We start from the raw sequence: 15,716 nt of genomic DNA, 5'->3' as shown, positions 1-15,716 counted from the left end.
TTTTGTCTTTTTTTCAAAATTTATTTTTTAAATAATTCTGAACATAGTGTGGTTATATATGTCTACACAGTGTCTGGTAACGAAATTAAATTTGATTTAATTTAATTTGATTTGATTTGAGAATATGAAAACATAGGTAGTTAGGAAAAGTATATGAGTAAATTTGAAAAAAATAAAAAAAGTAACGATTATATTATTGAATAGAGGAAAAAATATTAAAATTTAGGAATGAATAGTTGAAAAAATTTAATATTAAAAATTAATTATAATAATATATAAGAAAAATATATGAGAGATAATTTGAAAAAAAATAAAAAAAGTAATGATTGTATTGTTAAATCGAAGGAAAAATAAATTTAAATTAATTAAGTAAAATTTGTTTTTGTAAACAAATAAATGTGACGTCCTGACCCTTTTATATTCACTTACCGTGAGTTTTCTTTAGTTAAAAAAGAAAAGAAGAAAAATCTTTTTCCCTTATATTTGGGAAAAAAATTGTAAAAAACATATATAGTAAATATGCATGGGGCCTTGGCTCCTTGCTCTTCGAGGACGAGGAGACATACATGCTTCGAACGAGTGTTGACTTTTCTTTTTGCGTACTCGGCAAGAACAAGAGTACGTGACGGAAAAAAAGAAAGAAAAATGGGATAATGTATAAACGATCAGAAGATGGAGACTGTTCGTTAAAATAGAAAAATAAAAAAAGAGAGATCAGAAGATGGAGACACATTTATTTAACTGACGACAAAATAAATCGAAAAAATTAACTCTCGACGATTTCGCGATTAATACACGTCAACAGAGAAACAAATATGTGTAAATTTTGTTATTCACAGTTTGAAATTTCATTTCGGATCAAACGTTTATTTTCCTTGGGTTGATCGATTTTCAAGTTCTCCTTTACTAGAAAGATATAACTGCACACATATTGAAATAACATACGTAAGAGAATATGCGAGCGCATGTTGTGTCGGCGTGCAAGGAAGTAGGCACATAAATTCAAAAACGGAGATGGAGTTAGTCAGTTAAATTAGGTGATCATAAGTTGTTAGCTAATCACGGAAGTTTACTTCAGTAATGAGAGTTCTTAATTGCGTGTATTAGGAAGCTCTTTATGACTGTCGATCAGTGCCAGCAGAACATTGGGAGATTTAGTAAATGTCTCTCAAGGTGATAGTGGGAATTGACCAAAAAAAAGTCCAACAAGAAAACTGTTTCTCTTTCTTCTTTTTTTCTTTTTACGGTGAATAGAAAACTGACTTTTTTGACATTTGATAATCCGATGTTGTTTTGTTTCCTTGGTTGAAACAAAAACATAATGATCAAACCAAATTACCAATTCCAAATTCAGCCTTTTACCAAGACATCGCACTTTCATAAATGTTCCCTGACACGCCAGTCAATTAGAAATATGTGAATTGACATAAATACATGAATTGCCATTCCAAGATAGATTAAATTAGTATTTACATCATTTTCTAAAGATATATTATTTTAACAGGAAAAACTACTATCTAAACAAAGCAGATATTTCATTTCATAAAATAAACCGAATTTATTTTAGCATTTGTGATGATATCAAATTATATACGAAAGACGCAAAGAGAGTTTTGTGTAACAGATAGTAGCACGCTCTCACATAGTAATTAAGATATTTTTAAGTTTGATTCTTGTAAGTAGGACTACTCGTATTCTTATAATAAATTTTTCTTTTTTTTTTTGTATTAAACTCGTCTACTTCTAGTCTCTTATAATCAAAAAATATATTATATGTTAAAGTAAAAAAAAAGGATGATGACGCCATAAATAAGAAATGAGGTACATAAGCACCGACAGTCGCCTTCATGCATATTGTGGTGTGTGTTGTGTTCCATTGTAAAAGGCATATAGCTAAAATGTTGGAATTTGATGAAGTTGGACTAAGGATTTCCTGTTGCTGAACCTTGCAAGTTTTGTCAACATTATTATTTATCAACTCCCACCCACTCGAGACCCACGCACTTACCCTTGTGAAATTGACCATAATCATATTGACTGTGCCTATCACCTCATTTTCAGGACGGACAATACCCGTCGAGTATTATGCATATATATACATAACTCAGTCGGTGAAATAGATGTCTCCCTAATCGTGGCGGTGAGATCCGGAGAGACGAGGAGAATAAGCCGACCAATCGACTATGACAAGGCTCTACCAATTTACAGCACAGATGTTTTTCCTGCTGTCTTGATCTGTGGTAGAAGATGGATTCCTTCGCCAAAGACCGAAGAGGATGATAAGAATCTGGTGTTAGTCATCTAACAACATTCCGTACAATTGATATTGTACATCCTATTTAGCTCGTACTGAATTATGCTATATGCCCATTTCAATTTTCTTTCATTTTCTGGTTTAATTAAATTCAGATTGTAAACCCACACACACATACATATATATATATATATATATATACATGAATATGTGGTCAACTGATCCGTTGGGTCCAAAATCTTGAAGTACGTAGATATTGGCGAAGCAATTCTGAAGTCAATATTCATTTTATGCTGGACAAGATTGGCCACGACCTAGTTCAGCATTAGAATTTGTTTAATTTCTTCAACAAGTATAATTACGTGATTATTAAAACGTATATAAAGAAGAAAAGATAAAAGGAAAAGGAATGGGAAAAAAAAGAAAAAAAAAGCAAGTTCCAGCGAAAAAATGCATATTGTCAGCCAACCAGAGCGTCAAAAAATTCTTGCTTTGTTCTTTTAGACTTTTCGGGATGAAATGTCATCCTTTCAGACATCCACAAAAATTCCATTCAAAATAAAAGAATATACAAGTATATATACGTTTCAACTTATTCCTGAGCAAAAAGAGAAAAATGACATAATACAATATGTCGTAAGTTTATAGTAATAAGACCTAGTCCTATGATTCATATTTAATTTGAGTTTTCATACTTAACCGATAATATCTAGTACATTATAGTAAGATTCGAAACAGCCCGATATTTCTGATAGAAGAATATTTAACCATATTCTTCTTTTCTTTTCTTTTTTTTGCAAAATAAGAACATACTCGATGATTTTTCTTTTTTTCTTTTTTTTACGGGGATATTCGTCAGAGTCTCATTTGTCCATTGAACTCCTCGTGATGGGTAAATTGATTCGTCAGCCTCACAAGTGATCTCAAGATGATTCGAATTTGGAATGGGGTCGTTATCTAGCCAAATCCTAACGAGTTAAGAGGTGTAGAGGATATATGAGATTCTAAAGAGGTATTTTTTATTTTTTATTTTTACTTTAGTATTCGAAAACTCAACCGATTCCGGTTAATCCAGTTCGAGCTGAGTCGGCCCGCTAAAGAGATAGAAATTATCCCAATATGAATTTTCTTCATTTACAGAAGTCAAATGCGAGACATTATAAAATAAATGTTGAACTGGTTAAACTAACTCCGGTTGGTAAAGTAACATCTTAAAATGCCATCAAAATCAATATCTGAATTCCTAAAAAATACAATAATATTTTGCTGATTTGACCCAAAAGAAATAACGAGGGAAGTAGAATAATAACAAAATAAAAAGAATATAATATCTTTTCCCCAAAAAAAAGTATCCGTGTCTGCTATGTCTATAAATATGGGGAACTGACGCTCTCAATACCAGTTTGGTTCCATCTCCGACCGGGCGCGCGGCTTCCCTCTCCCTCGCTCTCTCTCTCTCACTTCACCCTCTGTTTCTCTCTCTCTCTCTCTCTTCTCTCTCTCTCTAGAGACAGCCCAGCCATGGCAATTTCAATGATACCTTCTCAAACCCTTAACATGATGAGCAGGAGCGGGAGCTTCAAATGCCGGACCATGTCGCCATTGAACTCTCTTATCAGAACAAACAGCATCACTTCCCGAACCATAAGCTGTACGGCCAGTACAATCACCACATCCACCGACTCAACTCGGCTCCACCTCGCCAACCTCGAGAAGCTCCTCCAGAAACCGTCACCTGCTCCGATTGCCCAGCCGCCACAGACGCCGATCAAAGGTTCTGACAAGAGCAGCGATCGGGCTTCGTTCTTGGAAAAGAGAGTCGGAATAGGACTGCTCGAAGGGCTCAATTTGGCCCGGATTTGGCCAGGTGAGGGGGCTGCGGCGGCGGCGGCCGAGGAGATGTCGCCCCGCCACCTCGTTCGCCTCCAGCGGCTCCTCTCGATGACCCAGGAACACTCCCCCAGGAACCACCTCGGAAGCCGGTGGCGGGAGTACCACGGGAGCAACGACTGGGCCGGCATGCTCGACCCGCTCGACGAGAACCTTCGTCGGGAGGTCGTCAAGTACGGGGAGCTCGTCCAGGCCGCCTACCAGGGGTTTCATTCAGACCCCGCCATGCCGGAAATGGCCCCGCCAGAGCGCCACATGGCTCTCCCCGACCGGTCGTACAGGGTCACTAAGAGTCTGTACGCCACGTCCTCCATCGGGCTGCCAAAGTGGGTGGATGACGTGGCGCCCGACCTGGAATGGATGACCCAGCGATCCAGCTGGATCGGGTACGTGGCGGTGTGTGATGATCGGAGGGAGATACAGAGAATGGGACGGAGGGACATTGTTATCGCCCTGCGAGGCACCGCGACGTGCCTCGAGTGGGCCGAGAATTTACGGGCCCAACAAGTTCCGATAGCCGATAATGGCGATAATGACGGAAATGTCCAGGCAGGCCAATTGCAACCAAAGGTGCAAACCGGGTTCCTGAGCTTGTACAAAACACGTGGAGCCTATGTGTCTAGCCTGGCCGAGTCTGTGGTGGAGGAGGTGAAGGGGTTGATGGAACAGTACAAGGGCGAGACCTTGAGCATTACGGTCACCGGACACAGTCTCGGTGCAGCCTTGGCCCTGTTGGTGGCCGACGAGCTGAGCACATGTGCCCCGGATGTGCCACCTGTAGCTGTCTTCTCCTTCGGTGGACCTCGCGTGGGCAATGAGGCATTTGCAGATAGAGTTGGTGCGAAAAATGTGAAGGTCCTACGAATCGTGAACAATCAGGACCTCATCACCCGAGTACCGGGGCCCCTCCTCAGCGGTGAGCTCGAGCAGAAGCTAAGGTCTACCAGAGTCGCGGAGGAATATTGGGACTACTCCCACGTGGGGACTGAGATGAAGGTGGAAACAAAGATGTCCCCGTACTTGAAACCCGATGCGGACATCGCATGCTGCCACGACTTGGAGGCCTATCTTCATTTGGTGGATGGGTTCTCGTCGTCGGAGTGTCCGTTTCGACCAAATGCCAAGAGGAGCCTACTCAAGTTGCTCCACGAGCAAGGATCCAACATGAAGAGGCTGTACATCAGGAAGGCCAAGACCTTGACCCTAAACCTCGAGACCGAAAGACAGGCGATGTTCATGTCCAGCTGTCTACCGAGTCCATCTTAAATAACACAAAATTCAGTAGATTCATCGTACATATAATGTTCAGGTCACATGTAAATAGTTCGTGGCCAAAATCAGAATCTCGAGACAGAAAATCCATCGATGTCCGATTCTGCCCCGAAAAAGGACAAATCAAATGAATCAAGAGTGATGCATCCACGCGGTCATGTGTAAATTGTGAAAAATGAATTCACTGCATGTGAATATGATGTCCCTGTGGGAAAAAGAGAAATTGATGGTTCATTTGTTCCTTGTTATTTTGCTTTTTTTCCCTTCAAAAGTTGATGGTGATGGATTGTACATAATCCTCCGTATGGAGCAGTCAGTTGGTGCAAGTGCAACTTGGCCTTTACACGTCACTTTTCTTTTCCCTTTACTTTGCTTTATGTCCATTCAAAAGAGGAGCAAAAGGCAAAAAAAAAAAAAAAGCACCAAAAAAAGGAGAGAAATTGAATGGAAATGAATTTTGTATAGTCATTTCAAATAGAATAATCATTTTAACTAATGAAAGTGTCACTATATAAGCAAATGAAATGAAAAGACGAGATCTCATTGCATTCAGTTCCATTCCATTTCTATAATATTAATGGTACCTTAGTCATTTTAGAGGTTATAGATGGGGTTAATGTAATCCCATCTGCGTATATAAGAAGTCGATTACTTACATTTCTTTCGTTAAGGTCGGATTAGCAGAGAATATGTCTCATCAAATTATGAGTGGAGTTTTAAGAGTGTATCAGTGAAGGATAGGGCTTAACTAATGGTTCCGGTTCGATCATAGTATGACCGAACTCTTATGCTTGTTGCTCGAGGAGATCAAAATCTATAAGAAAGGGAAAAGTCCATTCTAAGAGAGTTGCATTGAAAGAAATTATTGGACCGGAGCCCAGAAAGCTCGGCCCATTGGGCTGGGTTGGCCCACTTTGTAGATTCACGTGCTCCCACGATTGTCCTGAAATCGATTTCACGTGCTCCCACTTCGCTCGATTAAAATCGATTTTGTCCATAACTGAAAAAGTTTACTTGGAACTACAAAGGGAAGCATTTTAATATATCTATCTATATCAGAACTTATAATAATAAGTAATAGAGTTTTAAGACGCTTGGATTCTTTTCCGGGTTCGGCGATTCATTTATAATATATAATTCGTTTCTGATTATGCAAGATTTCTTACGCGCCTCATAATTATACATATTTATGCACTCTTTAATTTAATTTATTACCAATACAGAGATAAATCCGTATAGTACTCGGCATATGTTTCAAAAATATTAGCTTACAATTGATGTAGAGATCTAATATTTAATAGTCGTACCACTTGGCATGTATTTTCTTCATGTAAAGGCAGAGAATATATTCATTTATCTTTTCAAATATTCGAACATGTTAAGGTCTTTTTTTTTTTTACGAGTTTCTTTGGTTAGTAATTAATATTTACCGTCTTATGTGCTAATTATTATTTTTTGTTTGCTTTTGGTTAATATGCCAATGAATTCCTTTCATTTCTATGCATGTACATTGGATTTGGATAAGTACCAATAAATTCATAATAGTAATTAATAAAATCAACAATATTACCCAAAAATAAATACATAAAGTAAAGGAAAATAGAAATGGAGGGTGGAGAACGGAGGGGTCAACTGCAGACAATTTGACCAAAGATCTAACGGCGGTTCCACTCCTCTGATAAACCCAACCTTCTGAGGTCAAACTCAAGCTCCTCCACTCATCTCGCTGACTTCATACTGTTTTCAGTGGACTTGCCCGCACGGGATCTCTTACGTAGGGTTTATAACCCTGCGACTTCATCTCCTCGTGCCCCTCTGCCGCATTGGCTAGGGTTTTCCCGCTCAGACTCTACTCTCTGTCTCTCTCTCTCTGTATATCTCTGCGTTGATTCGAAGCTGTTTATCGATCGCTCATGGCGATGAGTACGTGATACGGCTTTAAGGTTGCTATTTAGTGAAAGGCTAAAGCCCTCATCGTCTCCGTCTGCAAGAGGAATTGCACAAAAATGGCGACCGCCAATCCATTTGATCTCTTGGTTGACGATGACAACGAGGACGTCACCCAGCTCGTCGCCGCCGCTCAGCAGTTGAAGGTCGAGAAGCCTAAGAAAGATTCGTCCCCTGGTCAAGGAGCTCAGCCCGCAGCTAAGCTCCCTTCCAAGCCGCTACCTCCTGCTCAAGCTGGTGAGATTCGATTAGGGACTCTTCGTTCATTTTAGCTGGCGTTCTTAGCTTATTTTGACCTTTTTCGAATGTGTCATGTGCTTCTGTGCGTCAGAGTAGAATTGATTGTTTGTTGAATGCCATGCTGAGAGATATTTTGTGGTAGAGTTTACTGCTGAACAGTAATCAGCACATACTGGATTCTTATTCTATTCAGCTATCTAGAAATGATTTTGGGAAGTTTGAAGTCTCTAATTGATGCATCGGTGTTTCGTCTAAATTTACGAGCTTAGATAACGGGGTTGCATTCAAGTTCTCTTGACTGACTGAATTATATTTTGCTCATAACCATAAACTGGAAATGGCGATTGTTATTCTTAGATTGAAAGATCAGTCTTGGATCTTGTCAGCTCTCTTTGCTTAGAGCTGTTTCCTTGCTGAATTTCGTGATAATTATTGTTTAGGCATTGGGTCGTTCGAGATTGATCGGATGATTATTGTCTGCTCCTTTCATTTAAAGCTGTTCCTTAGCTCATTTCATGATGGTTATTGTTCAGGAATTGGGTCTTTTTTTTGTTGTCAGTAACTTATGTTTAGGGTAGTTGTTAAGTTCAAATTCTGAGGCTCAAAATGCATGGAAACATTTAATAAATAATTCTATTAAGAATTAAAGGTTTCCGAGGACAAATTGAGGCAGTTCTCTCAAAACTCATTGATAGTGTTTAAATCTAACTCTTCCATTATTCTTTTCTTTCTCTTCTTTGTTAATGTATAGTGAGAGAGGTGAGGAATGAAGGTGGGCGTGGCGGCGGCCGCGGTGGACGTGGATATGGTCGAGGCCGCGGAGGAGGTCGCGGGTCTGATCGAGACTCAAACAACTATGAGAGTTCATTCAGCAACAACAATGGATTCTCTGGAGGTTATAGACCCTCAGAAGAAGGAGACTCTGGGAGAGCATCTGAAAGGCGTGGTGGGCCTCGCGGTGGGTACCGTGGTGGTCGCCGTGGCGGTTTTAGCAATGGAGAAGATGGTGAGGGTGAACGCCCTCGGAGGGTATTTGAACGTCGTAGTGGGACTGGACGAGGGTAAGCAATTTGTACAAGGAGTGGTCCATCCTTTAATGATGTGTATGATAGTTCGTTGGTGCTCATATCCCTTTGGCTTCAGGAATGAGCTGAAACGTGAAGGTGCTGGCCGTGGAAATTGGGGAACTCCTGCTGATGAAGTTGCAGTGTGAGTAGTTGTTTTTGCTTGTTTTTGACATCTAAGCATAATTTACATAATCATCTGTGTTCTAATTTCTGTTTTTTTGTCAATTTTACCTTGATCTCGTCTTTTGTTCTAATCAGTGAGGTTGTGGAGACTATTAATGAAGTCGAGAAAACTGTGGATGTGGAGAAACCAGTGGATGAAGATGTTGCTGATGCTGGAAAGGAGAGTCCTGTTAAGGAGCCTGAGGAGCAGGAACCTGAGGATAAGGTAATCTGCTGCAATTTTTGTGAGTGGATTTATGTCTATGGAAAGGACAGGCGTATTCAAAGTTCTGTACTTGTTAATTATCCCCTAGAGTTATCAGGCAGAGTAGTCCATTGACAAGTCTCTTGTATTAAATAATAGGCTGTTCATTGGTGTTATATAGTTGAATGATAAGATAATTTTCTTAAAGCATGTGCAGTAATTGGACATGCAGTTTACTTAGAAAATCTCATCTAATTTACGTGATTTATCCATCTTATTATGACAGGAAATGACTTTAGAGGAGTATGAGAAAGTACTTGAAGAGAAGAGGAAGGTTTTGCTGGCTTCGAAGACTGAGCAACGGAAGGTGGATACAAAAGCCTTCGAGTCTATGCAACCACTTTCCAACAAGAAGAACAATGATGATGTATTCATCAAGCTGGTGAGATTCATCAACTTCCATTGCATCTTGCTACCAATTATTTTAGTGTTACCTAGGAAGTTGGTTGAAGTCTTTGGTTATTGGCAGGGGTCTGAGAAAGATAAGCGCAAGGATGCTGACAAGGAAGATAAGGCCAAGAAGGTACAACTCTAGCTATCATATTGATCAATCTTGACAGAAAGATACGGCATAGGAGGCTTAGAGTGCGTTTGGTTTCAGAGTTAAAAGTAACTTTGATTTTGATTTTGATTTCGATTGTGGAAAAGGACAAATGAGATGGTATTATAAATTTGATTTGGGAAACGTGTGTTTTTGTTGTGTAGTGGGTAGAGTTAAAATCAAAATCATGATTCTAAAATCAAACTCTGAAACCAAACGGGCCCTAAGCCTCTAGAATTACTGTTCTTTATTGGAACATCATGGTACTTGGCCATGCGCATGGCCACCTAAACTTGTGGTCTTAATACATTATATGTGGTTACCGTTTCACGTGCATTTCCTTTGGTCTATCCATCTTGTTGGCATTGTCTGAGTGGGAGAATTTTAATACAAAATCTGTTTGAGATAGAGAAAATACAATGAAATGAAGATAGGGTCATTTATGTTGCGAGATACAATGGTCAGTGACTCAACCTAATTAGTGGGAAGCCTGGTCTCTTTTTCTGAAAAAGAATCTCCTCTAAATTATGGTGGGGTCATACTGCTGTAGTGGTGCCCTTATCTCCATTTTCGTTTTTGTTGGGTCTTGTTGGTTTAGAGCCATTGCTTCATTGTCTGAGAGAGTTGGAAGTGTTTCCTATCCCCTATTCTGAGGGCGATATTTGATTCTCTTTATTCTTTTTACAGTCTCTGAGCATAAATGATTTCCTGAAGCCCGCTGAAGGGGATAGGCATTACAGCCCAGGCAGTCGTGGTCGGGGCCGTGGCCGTGGCCGTGGACCAAGATCAGATGTCTACACTGGTGGTTATGCTGCTGGCAACTCGTACTACAACACAACAGCTCCAGCCATCGAGGATCTTGGGCAGTTCCCCTCACTTGGGGGCAAAAACTGAGGTTTATGCCCCAGTCTACTCAAGACTCGCTCTTCTGTTTCTTATGAAGTTTATCATCATCAATCAATATCTATTGAAGAGCGAGTGGCTCGATCAATTTGACAGGATTGATATTTTCTTAATATTTAGAGACCCTTTTTTGATGTCATCTGTCTCTTGTTTTTTTCTTTGGTGTAAATTTTAGTTATTTGGTCTGCCGGTTTTTATTCACCGGTGGGTTTTTGTTGCAGACTTACTTTGACTCAAACCACTTTTAAAATATTTTTGTTATAATGAGGTCTACCGTTTTTATAGAGGGGTTGGCAAAGTTTAGATTGGGTATTTACGTTATAGGAAGTGGGGATCGTAGGTTTTTGACTTATTCGATTCCATTCCTTCTTGTGCTAAATTGAATTTGTTGCAGTTCTTAATAAGAATTCAATTGGAATGAATAATGCGTCATTTGTTAGAACAAGAAGTCACTTAACAATCGAGTCTTTGTCCTGCGTGAGGTGATTCGAGAGTAAGTTTCTGCTTTTATAATTCTGTATGGGATGGATAGGTATAGATGTTGCTTTGTTATTCTTGTTATATATATATATTTGATACAGTGGGAAGTAAACCCAGATTCTGTAATGGTGCTCAAAACAAGATGATATTGTCTGTCTACTACCCATTGGAAAGTTCCCGTCCTTGAAAAAGTCCTATATATTGTGGTTTTGGTGAATTAGTTCGCGTTTATAATGCGGAGAGGCCTTGAGGTTGCGCAATCATTCAGGCCATAAGATTCGAGTTGTAGCCCCTCACCAACGCCAATGCTGGCCGTATGATTCGGCCTTCAGCCTCATCAACGCGAATGAAATTAGGTAGTCTAATTGGGTGAATTTTTCGAAGGTCGAGCTAGAATTAGAAAAAAAGTGCAAAGAGAGTAATTAGTCCTATTTTTCTTGTGCGAGGTTGCAACATGGCCTCGCCGAGCTAGTCTAAAGCTTGATTGTCTGCCTCGCTGGTAGACCACATGCGCGCATCATAAGCTGATTGCCTGCCTCGCCGTTAGACTATATGTGCGTATCATCCTCGTAGCTTTTTTGTGGTTTAGAATATATGCCCTCATTAGTTTTCTAAACGTAAAGAGACTGTCCGTTAAACTAGTCCCTGTCGATCTAAAAAGCAAATATATAGGATATTGAGGGGGGTTATATCGCACTAGTACGTGTCCATCTGCAACCTCATATTATCCTTGTGTCTTATTTAGCTTTTCTTTGCTCTTATTTATTTATTTATTTATTTATTATGCTTATATATGTTTTCATTGTAATAAAAAAAAATAAAAATATTTCCTTAAAAGAAAGAAAAAAATAACACCACATAGTATATAATTTTTTGCGGAAATTACATTGCAGCACGAAATAAAATCATTTCACAAGACAACACATAATTTTTTTTTCTCACCATGTAGCACACCGTTGATATTCCGTTAAGAATTGGACGGAATTCTGACATGGCAACCTTTTCATGAGTAATTTCGTATAAAAGGAAACTTGAGAAACTAAATTACATTAAAGAAAATAAAAAAATAATATGAATTATTAAAAAGAAAATGGATAAGTGGTGGCCGATCGGAAGGTGGACGGGACTCTCCACCAACCACCAGTCCCCCGATTGAGGTCACCGGCTTGCGCAGACTAGGCCGACGACCCTAGTCGGGGTGTGGGTGGCTCGGGTTGGAGCCTTTGTCCCCTTCAATTTGGGTGGCTAGGGTTGCAAACCGTCGGGTCCCCCAAATTCGGGGGACTGGGGGCTCTTTCCCGGTGACTGATCCCTCGATGGATCACCGGCCTTGTCCGGGTAGGCTGATAACCCCCAGTTGGGGCCGAGTGGCCGATGGGGGCAGCCCTTAACCCCAGCCAGTCTTTTTTTTTATTTTTTATTTAGTTTTTATTTATATTTTTTTATTAAATGTAACTTAGTCTCTCAAATTTCATTTTGTGCGAAATTACCCATAAAAATATTATTAGGTTAGAATTCAGTTCAATTCTTGACGGAATACCGACGTCGTGCTACACGGTGATGAAAAAAAAAATTATGTATTGTCTTGTGAAATGATTTTATTTTATGCTATAGTGTGATTTTCGAAAAAATTCTGTACCACGTAGGGTTATTTTCTCTAAATGAAAAGGAAAAAGAAAAAATACACGAGGGAACAGACCAACGCCCGTCGGGAGGGACGATGACAGAGAGACAACAACAGTCAGTGACATGCATCTGTTCGTGAGAAGTCGTCGTCGAAAGAGCCATTGCTTAACTGTGTCATGCTTCTGCAAGAGCCACTCCCACTCAGCTTCTCCACATCTCTTCCCAGCCCCGACCCAAATTCCCGACGCCCACCTTCCACATTTGCCCGTGTCGAATTCTCTTCCCCGGGAGGCCCCCTCGTCCTCCTCCACCTCCTCGTCGTTTCCATCATGCCACCGCCAATGCGATCCACATGACGACATCGTCGCATCAAACAGGGAAATCGCCCACTACATCCGAGACGGCGACATTGGTTCTGCCCGGAGAGTGTTCGATGGGATGAGGCATAGAACCACCGTCACCTGGAACTCCATCTTGGCTGGTTACGCCAAGTCCCCTGGGAAATTCAGGGAAGCGCGGAAGCTGTTCGATGAAATTCCCGAACCAGACTCCGTCTCGTACAACATCATGCTCAGCTGCTACCTCCACTCCTTCGGGATCAACATGGCGCGGGCCTTCTTTAGGAAGATGCCCCTCAAGGATTCCGCGACTTGGAACACCCTGATCTCGGGGTACGCTCAGAGAGGCGATATGGTGCAAGCTCGCGATCTGTTTGTGGAGATGCCCAAGAAGAATGAGGTCTCATGGAGTGCCATGGTGTCAGGGTACGTAGAGTGCGGGGACTTGGACTCGGCGCAAAAGTTCTTCGAGGCAGCTCCGGTTAAGAGTGTGGTGGCGTGTACCGCGATGTTTAGTGGATACATGAAGTCCGGAAAGGTTGAGGAGGCAGAGAAGTTGTTCCGGCAGATGCCTGAGAAGAACTTAGTCACATGGAATGCGGTTATTGCGGGGTATGTCGGAAACGGCCGATCGGAGGATGGAATGAAGGTCTTCAGAGAAATGATATATCGAGGGATGTCGCCAAATTCGTCTACCTTGAGCAGCGTCCTCCTTGGCTGCAGCAACTTATCTGCGTTGCAATTGGGAAGGCAAATTCATCAATTGATTAGTAAGACTCCGTTGTCTAGAGATACGACCGCAGGGACTTCATTGATTAGTATGTACTCGAAGTGTGGAGATCTTAGGGATGCTTGGAAGGTATTCCTTGAGATGAATCAGAGGGATGTCGTGACTTGGAGTGCTATGATCTCCGGGTTCGCGCAGCATGGGCTAGGAAATTTAGCCCTAGATTTGTTTGATGAGATGGTGAAAGATGGGATGAGGCCTAGTTCCATTACCTTTGTTGGAGTTCTAATGGCTTGTAACCATGCGGGTTTAGTGGAACAGGGGATGGAATATTTCAATTTGATGGTTAGAGATTACGGGGTTGAAATGAGGCCTGACCATTATACTTGCATGGTCGACCTTCTTGGTCGATCTGGTAAGCTAGAAGATGCTGTGGACTTGATCAAGAAAATGCCCTTTAAACCACATCCCGCAATTTTTGGGACTCTTTTGGGTGCTTGCAGAGTCCACAAGAATTTTGAGATCGCTGAATTTGCCGCCAAGGGCTTGCTCGATATCAACCCTAGAAGTGCGACCGCTTATATACAGTTAGCAAACATTTATGCTTCGATGAACCGGTGGGACCAGGTGGCTGGGGTTTGGCGATCGCTGAGAGAAAGGAAGATTGTTAAAACTCCGGGATACAGTTGGATTGAATACAAAAGCAGGGTCCACAAGTTCAGGTCTGGAGACAGGGTCCACTCAGAGCTCAGCTCAATACACTCGAAACTGGACGAGTTGGAGAAGAAGATGAGGTTGGCTGGTTATGTGCCCGACCTTGACTGTTCATTGCATGATGTGGGCGAGGAGCAGAAGGAACAGCTTCTACTCTGGCATAGCGAGAAATTGGCAATTGCCTTCGGGCTCATAAAATTGCCACGTGAAGTTCCCATCAGGGTTTTCAAGAACCTGAGAGTGTGCAAAGACTGTCACACTGCGACCAAGTACATATCAGCTGTTGAAGGGAGAGAGATCATAGTTAGGGATACTGTGAGGTTCCATCACTTCAAGGATGGAGTTTGCTCGTGTGGGGACTACTGGTGACAAGCTGCTATATGTTAGGTAAACCTTCAAGCTGCAATAGGGAGCATGACAAGTTTATTGTACCGTGTCAACATCTCAATACTCAGGTAACCATCAGGTTGCCGGGGAAGTCGCTGACTTTGATCTGCTGCGAAGTGGATCTTCTAGATCAAGTCAGCAGTGATGGTTGATTCCATCTAACATCCGTCCTGATCAGAATTGTGTAATACCGGCAGGGTGCAGTGAAGCCCTGTAAACCCGCCCAAGCAGAGTGTCGGTGGAATGCAGATGAATTTTGAGGCTACGAAATTGTTGCTATCAGAAAAACGCTTGAAAGATCTGAGGCGCAAGAGATACGATAGCGAGGCCTCTCATGGAAATCGCGTTCAGCCTCTGACTTACCTTTGGTCATTTCTACAACTTGGCAGTTAGAGAGGGGGAAGCTGCTTACGGTACGCGGTGGAAGAGGAAAATACCGTTTTGGAATTTCATTATGGATATGAATCTCTGTTCTTCTGCTCGAGCCATACATCGCATTGAAAATCTTTGTATGGACCCCATGTGAAAAATATTCCTCTATACGTATATACCGTACAAAATCTATGATGTTGTGGGCTACGTTTGATTCCTGGCCGCAATTAACTTTGACTGCTCTTACATCGAGTCAGTTTTTACTATTAGCTCTACCGCCCGAGTAAAAGCAAGAATACATTCACATATACCGTTGGGCCAATTTCCTTACTCAAGAGGGACCCACCATATGACTGGACAATTATCGTTAGTGAATGAAACCAGCATTGGGAATGGACAAAACAAATCGTGCTTTGAAGCTCCGCTTTAAAGACCATGAAATAATTGCAAACTAGATTGTCCTTTCGAGGTTGATTGAACCCTTTCGAGGTTGATCGAACTGTGTGTAATGAATGGTGAAGTAAGCATCTT

At 41.2% G+C, this 15,716-nt stretch overlaps 3 protein-coding genes across 3 annotated transcripts; all 3 read left to right on the top strand.

The window, feature by feature from the left end:
• Positions 1-3,667: 3,667 nt before the first annotated feature.
• LOC116203668 (phospholipase A1-Ibeta2, chloroplastic-like) lies at positions 3,668-5,766 on the top strand. The gene has a single exon (XM_031535524.1). It carries the CDS (start codon positions 3,776-3,778, stop codon positions 5,408-5,410), a length of 1,635 nt encoding a protein of 544 aa, XP_031391384.1. The 5' UTR covers positions 3,668-3,775; the 3' UTR covers positions 5,411-5,766.
• Positions 5,767-7,214: 1,448 nt separating this feature from the next.
• Positions 7,215-10,959, top strand: LOC116203667 (RGG repeats nuclear RNA binding protein A-like). Its single transcript, XM_031535523.1, has 7 exons — positions 7,215-7,600; positions 8,355-8,664; positions 8,747-8,812; positions 8,929-9,058; positions 9,324-9,479; positions 9,567-9,620; positions 10,326-10,959. Exons 1-7 carry the CDS (start codon positions 7,423-7,425, stop codon positions 10,530-10,532), a joined length of 1,101 nt encoding a protein of 366 aa, XP_031391383.1. The 5' UTR covers positions 7,215-7,422; the 3' UTR covers positions 10,533-10,959.
• Positions 10,960-12,686: 1,727 nt separating this feature from the next.
• On the top strand, positions 12,687-15,460 carry LOC116203663 (pentatricopeptide repeat-containing protein At4g16835, mitochondrial). Its single transcript, XM_031535518.1, has one exon. It carries the CDS (start codon positions 12,771-12,773, stop codon positions 14,793-14,795), a length of 2,025 nt encoding a protein of 674 aa, XP_031391378.1. The 5' UTR covers positions 12,687-12,770; the 3' UTR covers positions 14,796-15,460.
• The last annotated feature ends 256 nt before the right edge of the window (positions 15,461-15,716 follow it).

The sequence above is a fragment of the Punica granatum genome, chromosome 4 (genome assembly GCF_007655135.1).
Source record: "Punica granatum isolate Tunisia-2019 chromosome 4, ASM765513v2, whole genome shotgun sequence".
Lineage (NCBI taxonomy): Eukaryota > Viridiplantae > Streptophyta > Magnoliopsida > Myrtales > Lythraceae > Punica > Punica granatum.
Note: the sequence above shows the minus strand (reverse complement) of the source record. Positions and strands in the feature narration are given on the sequence as shown.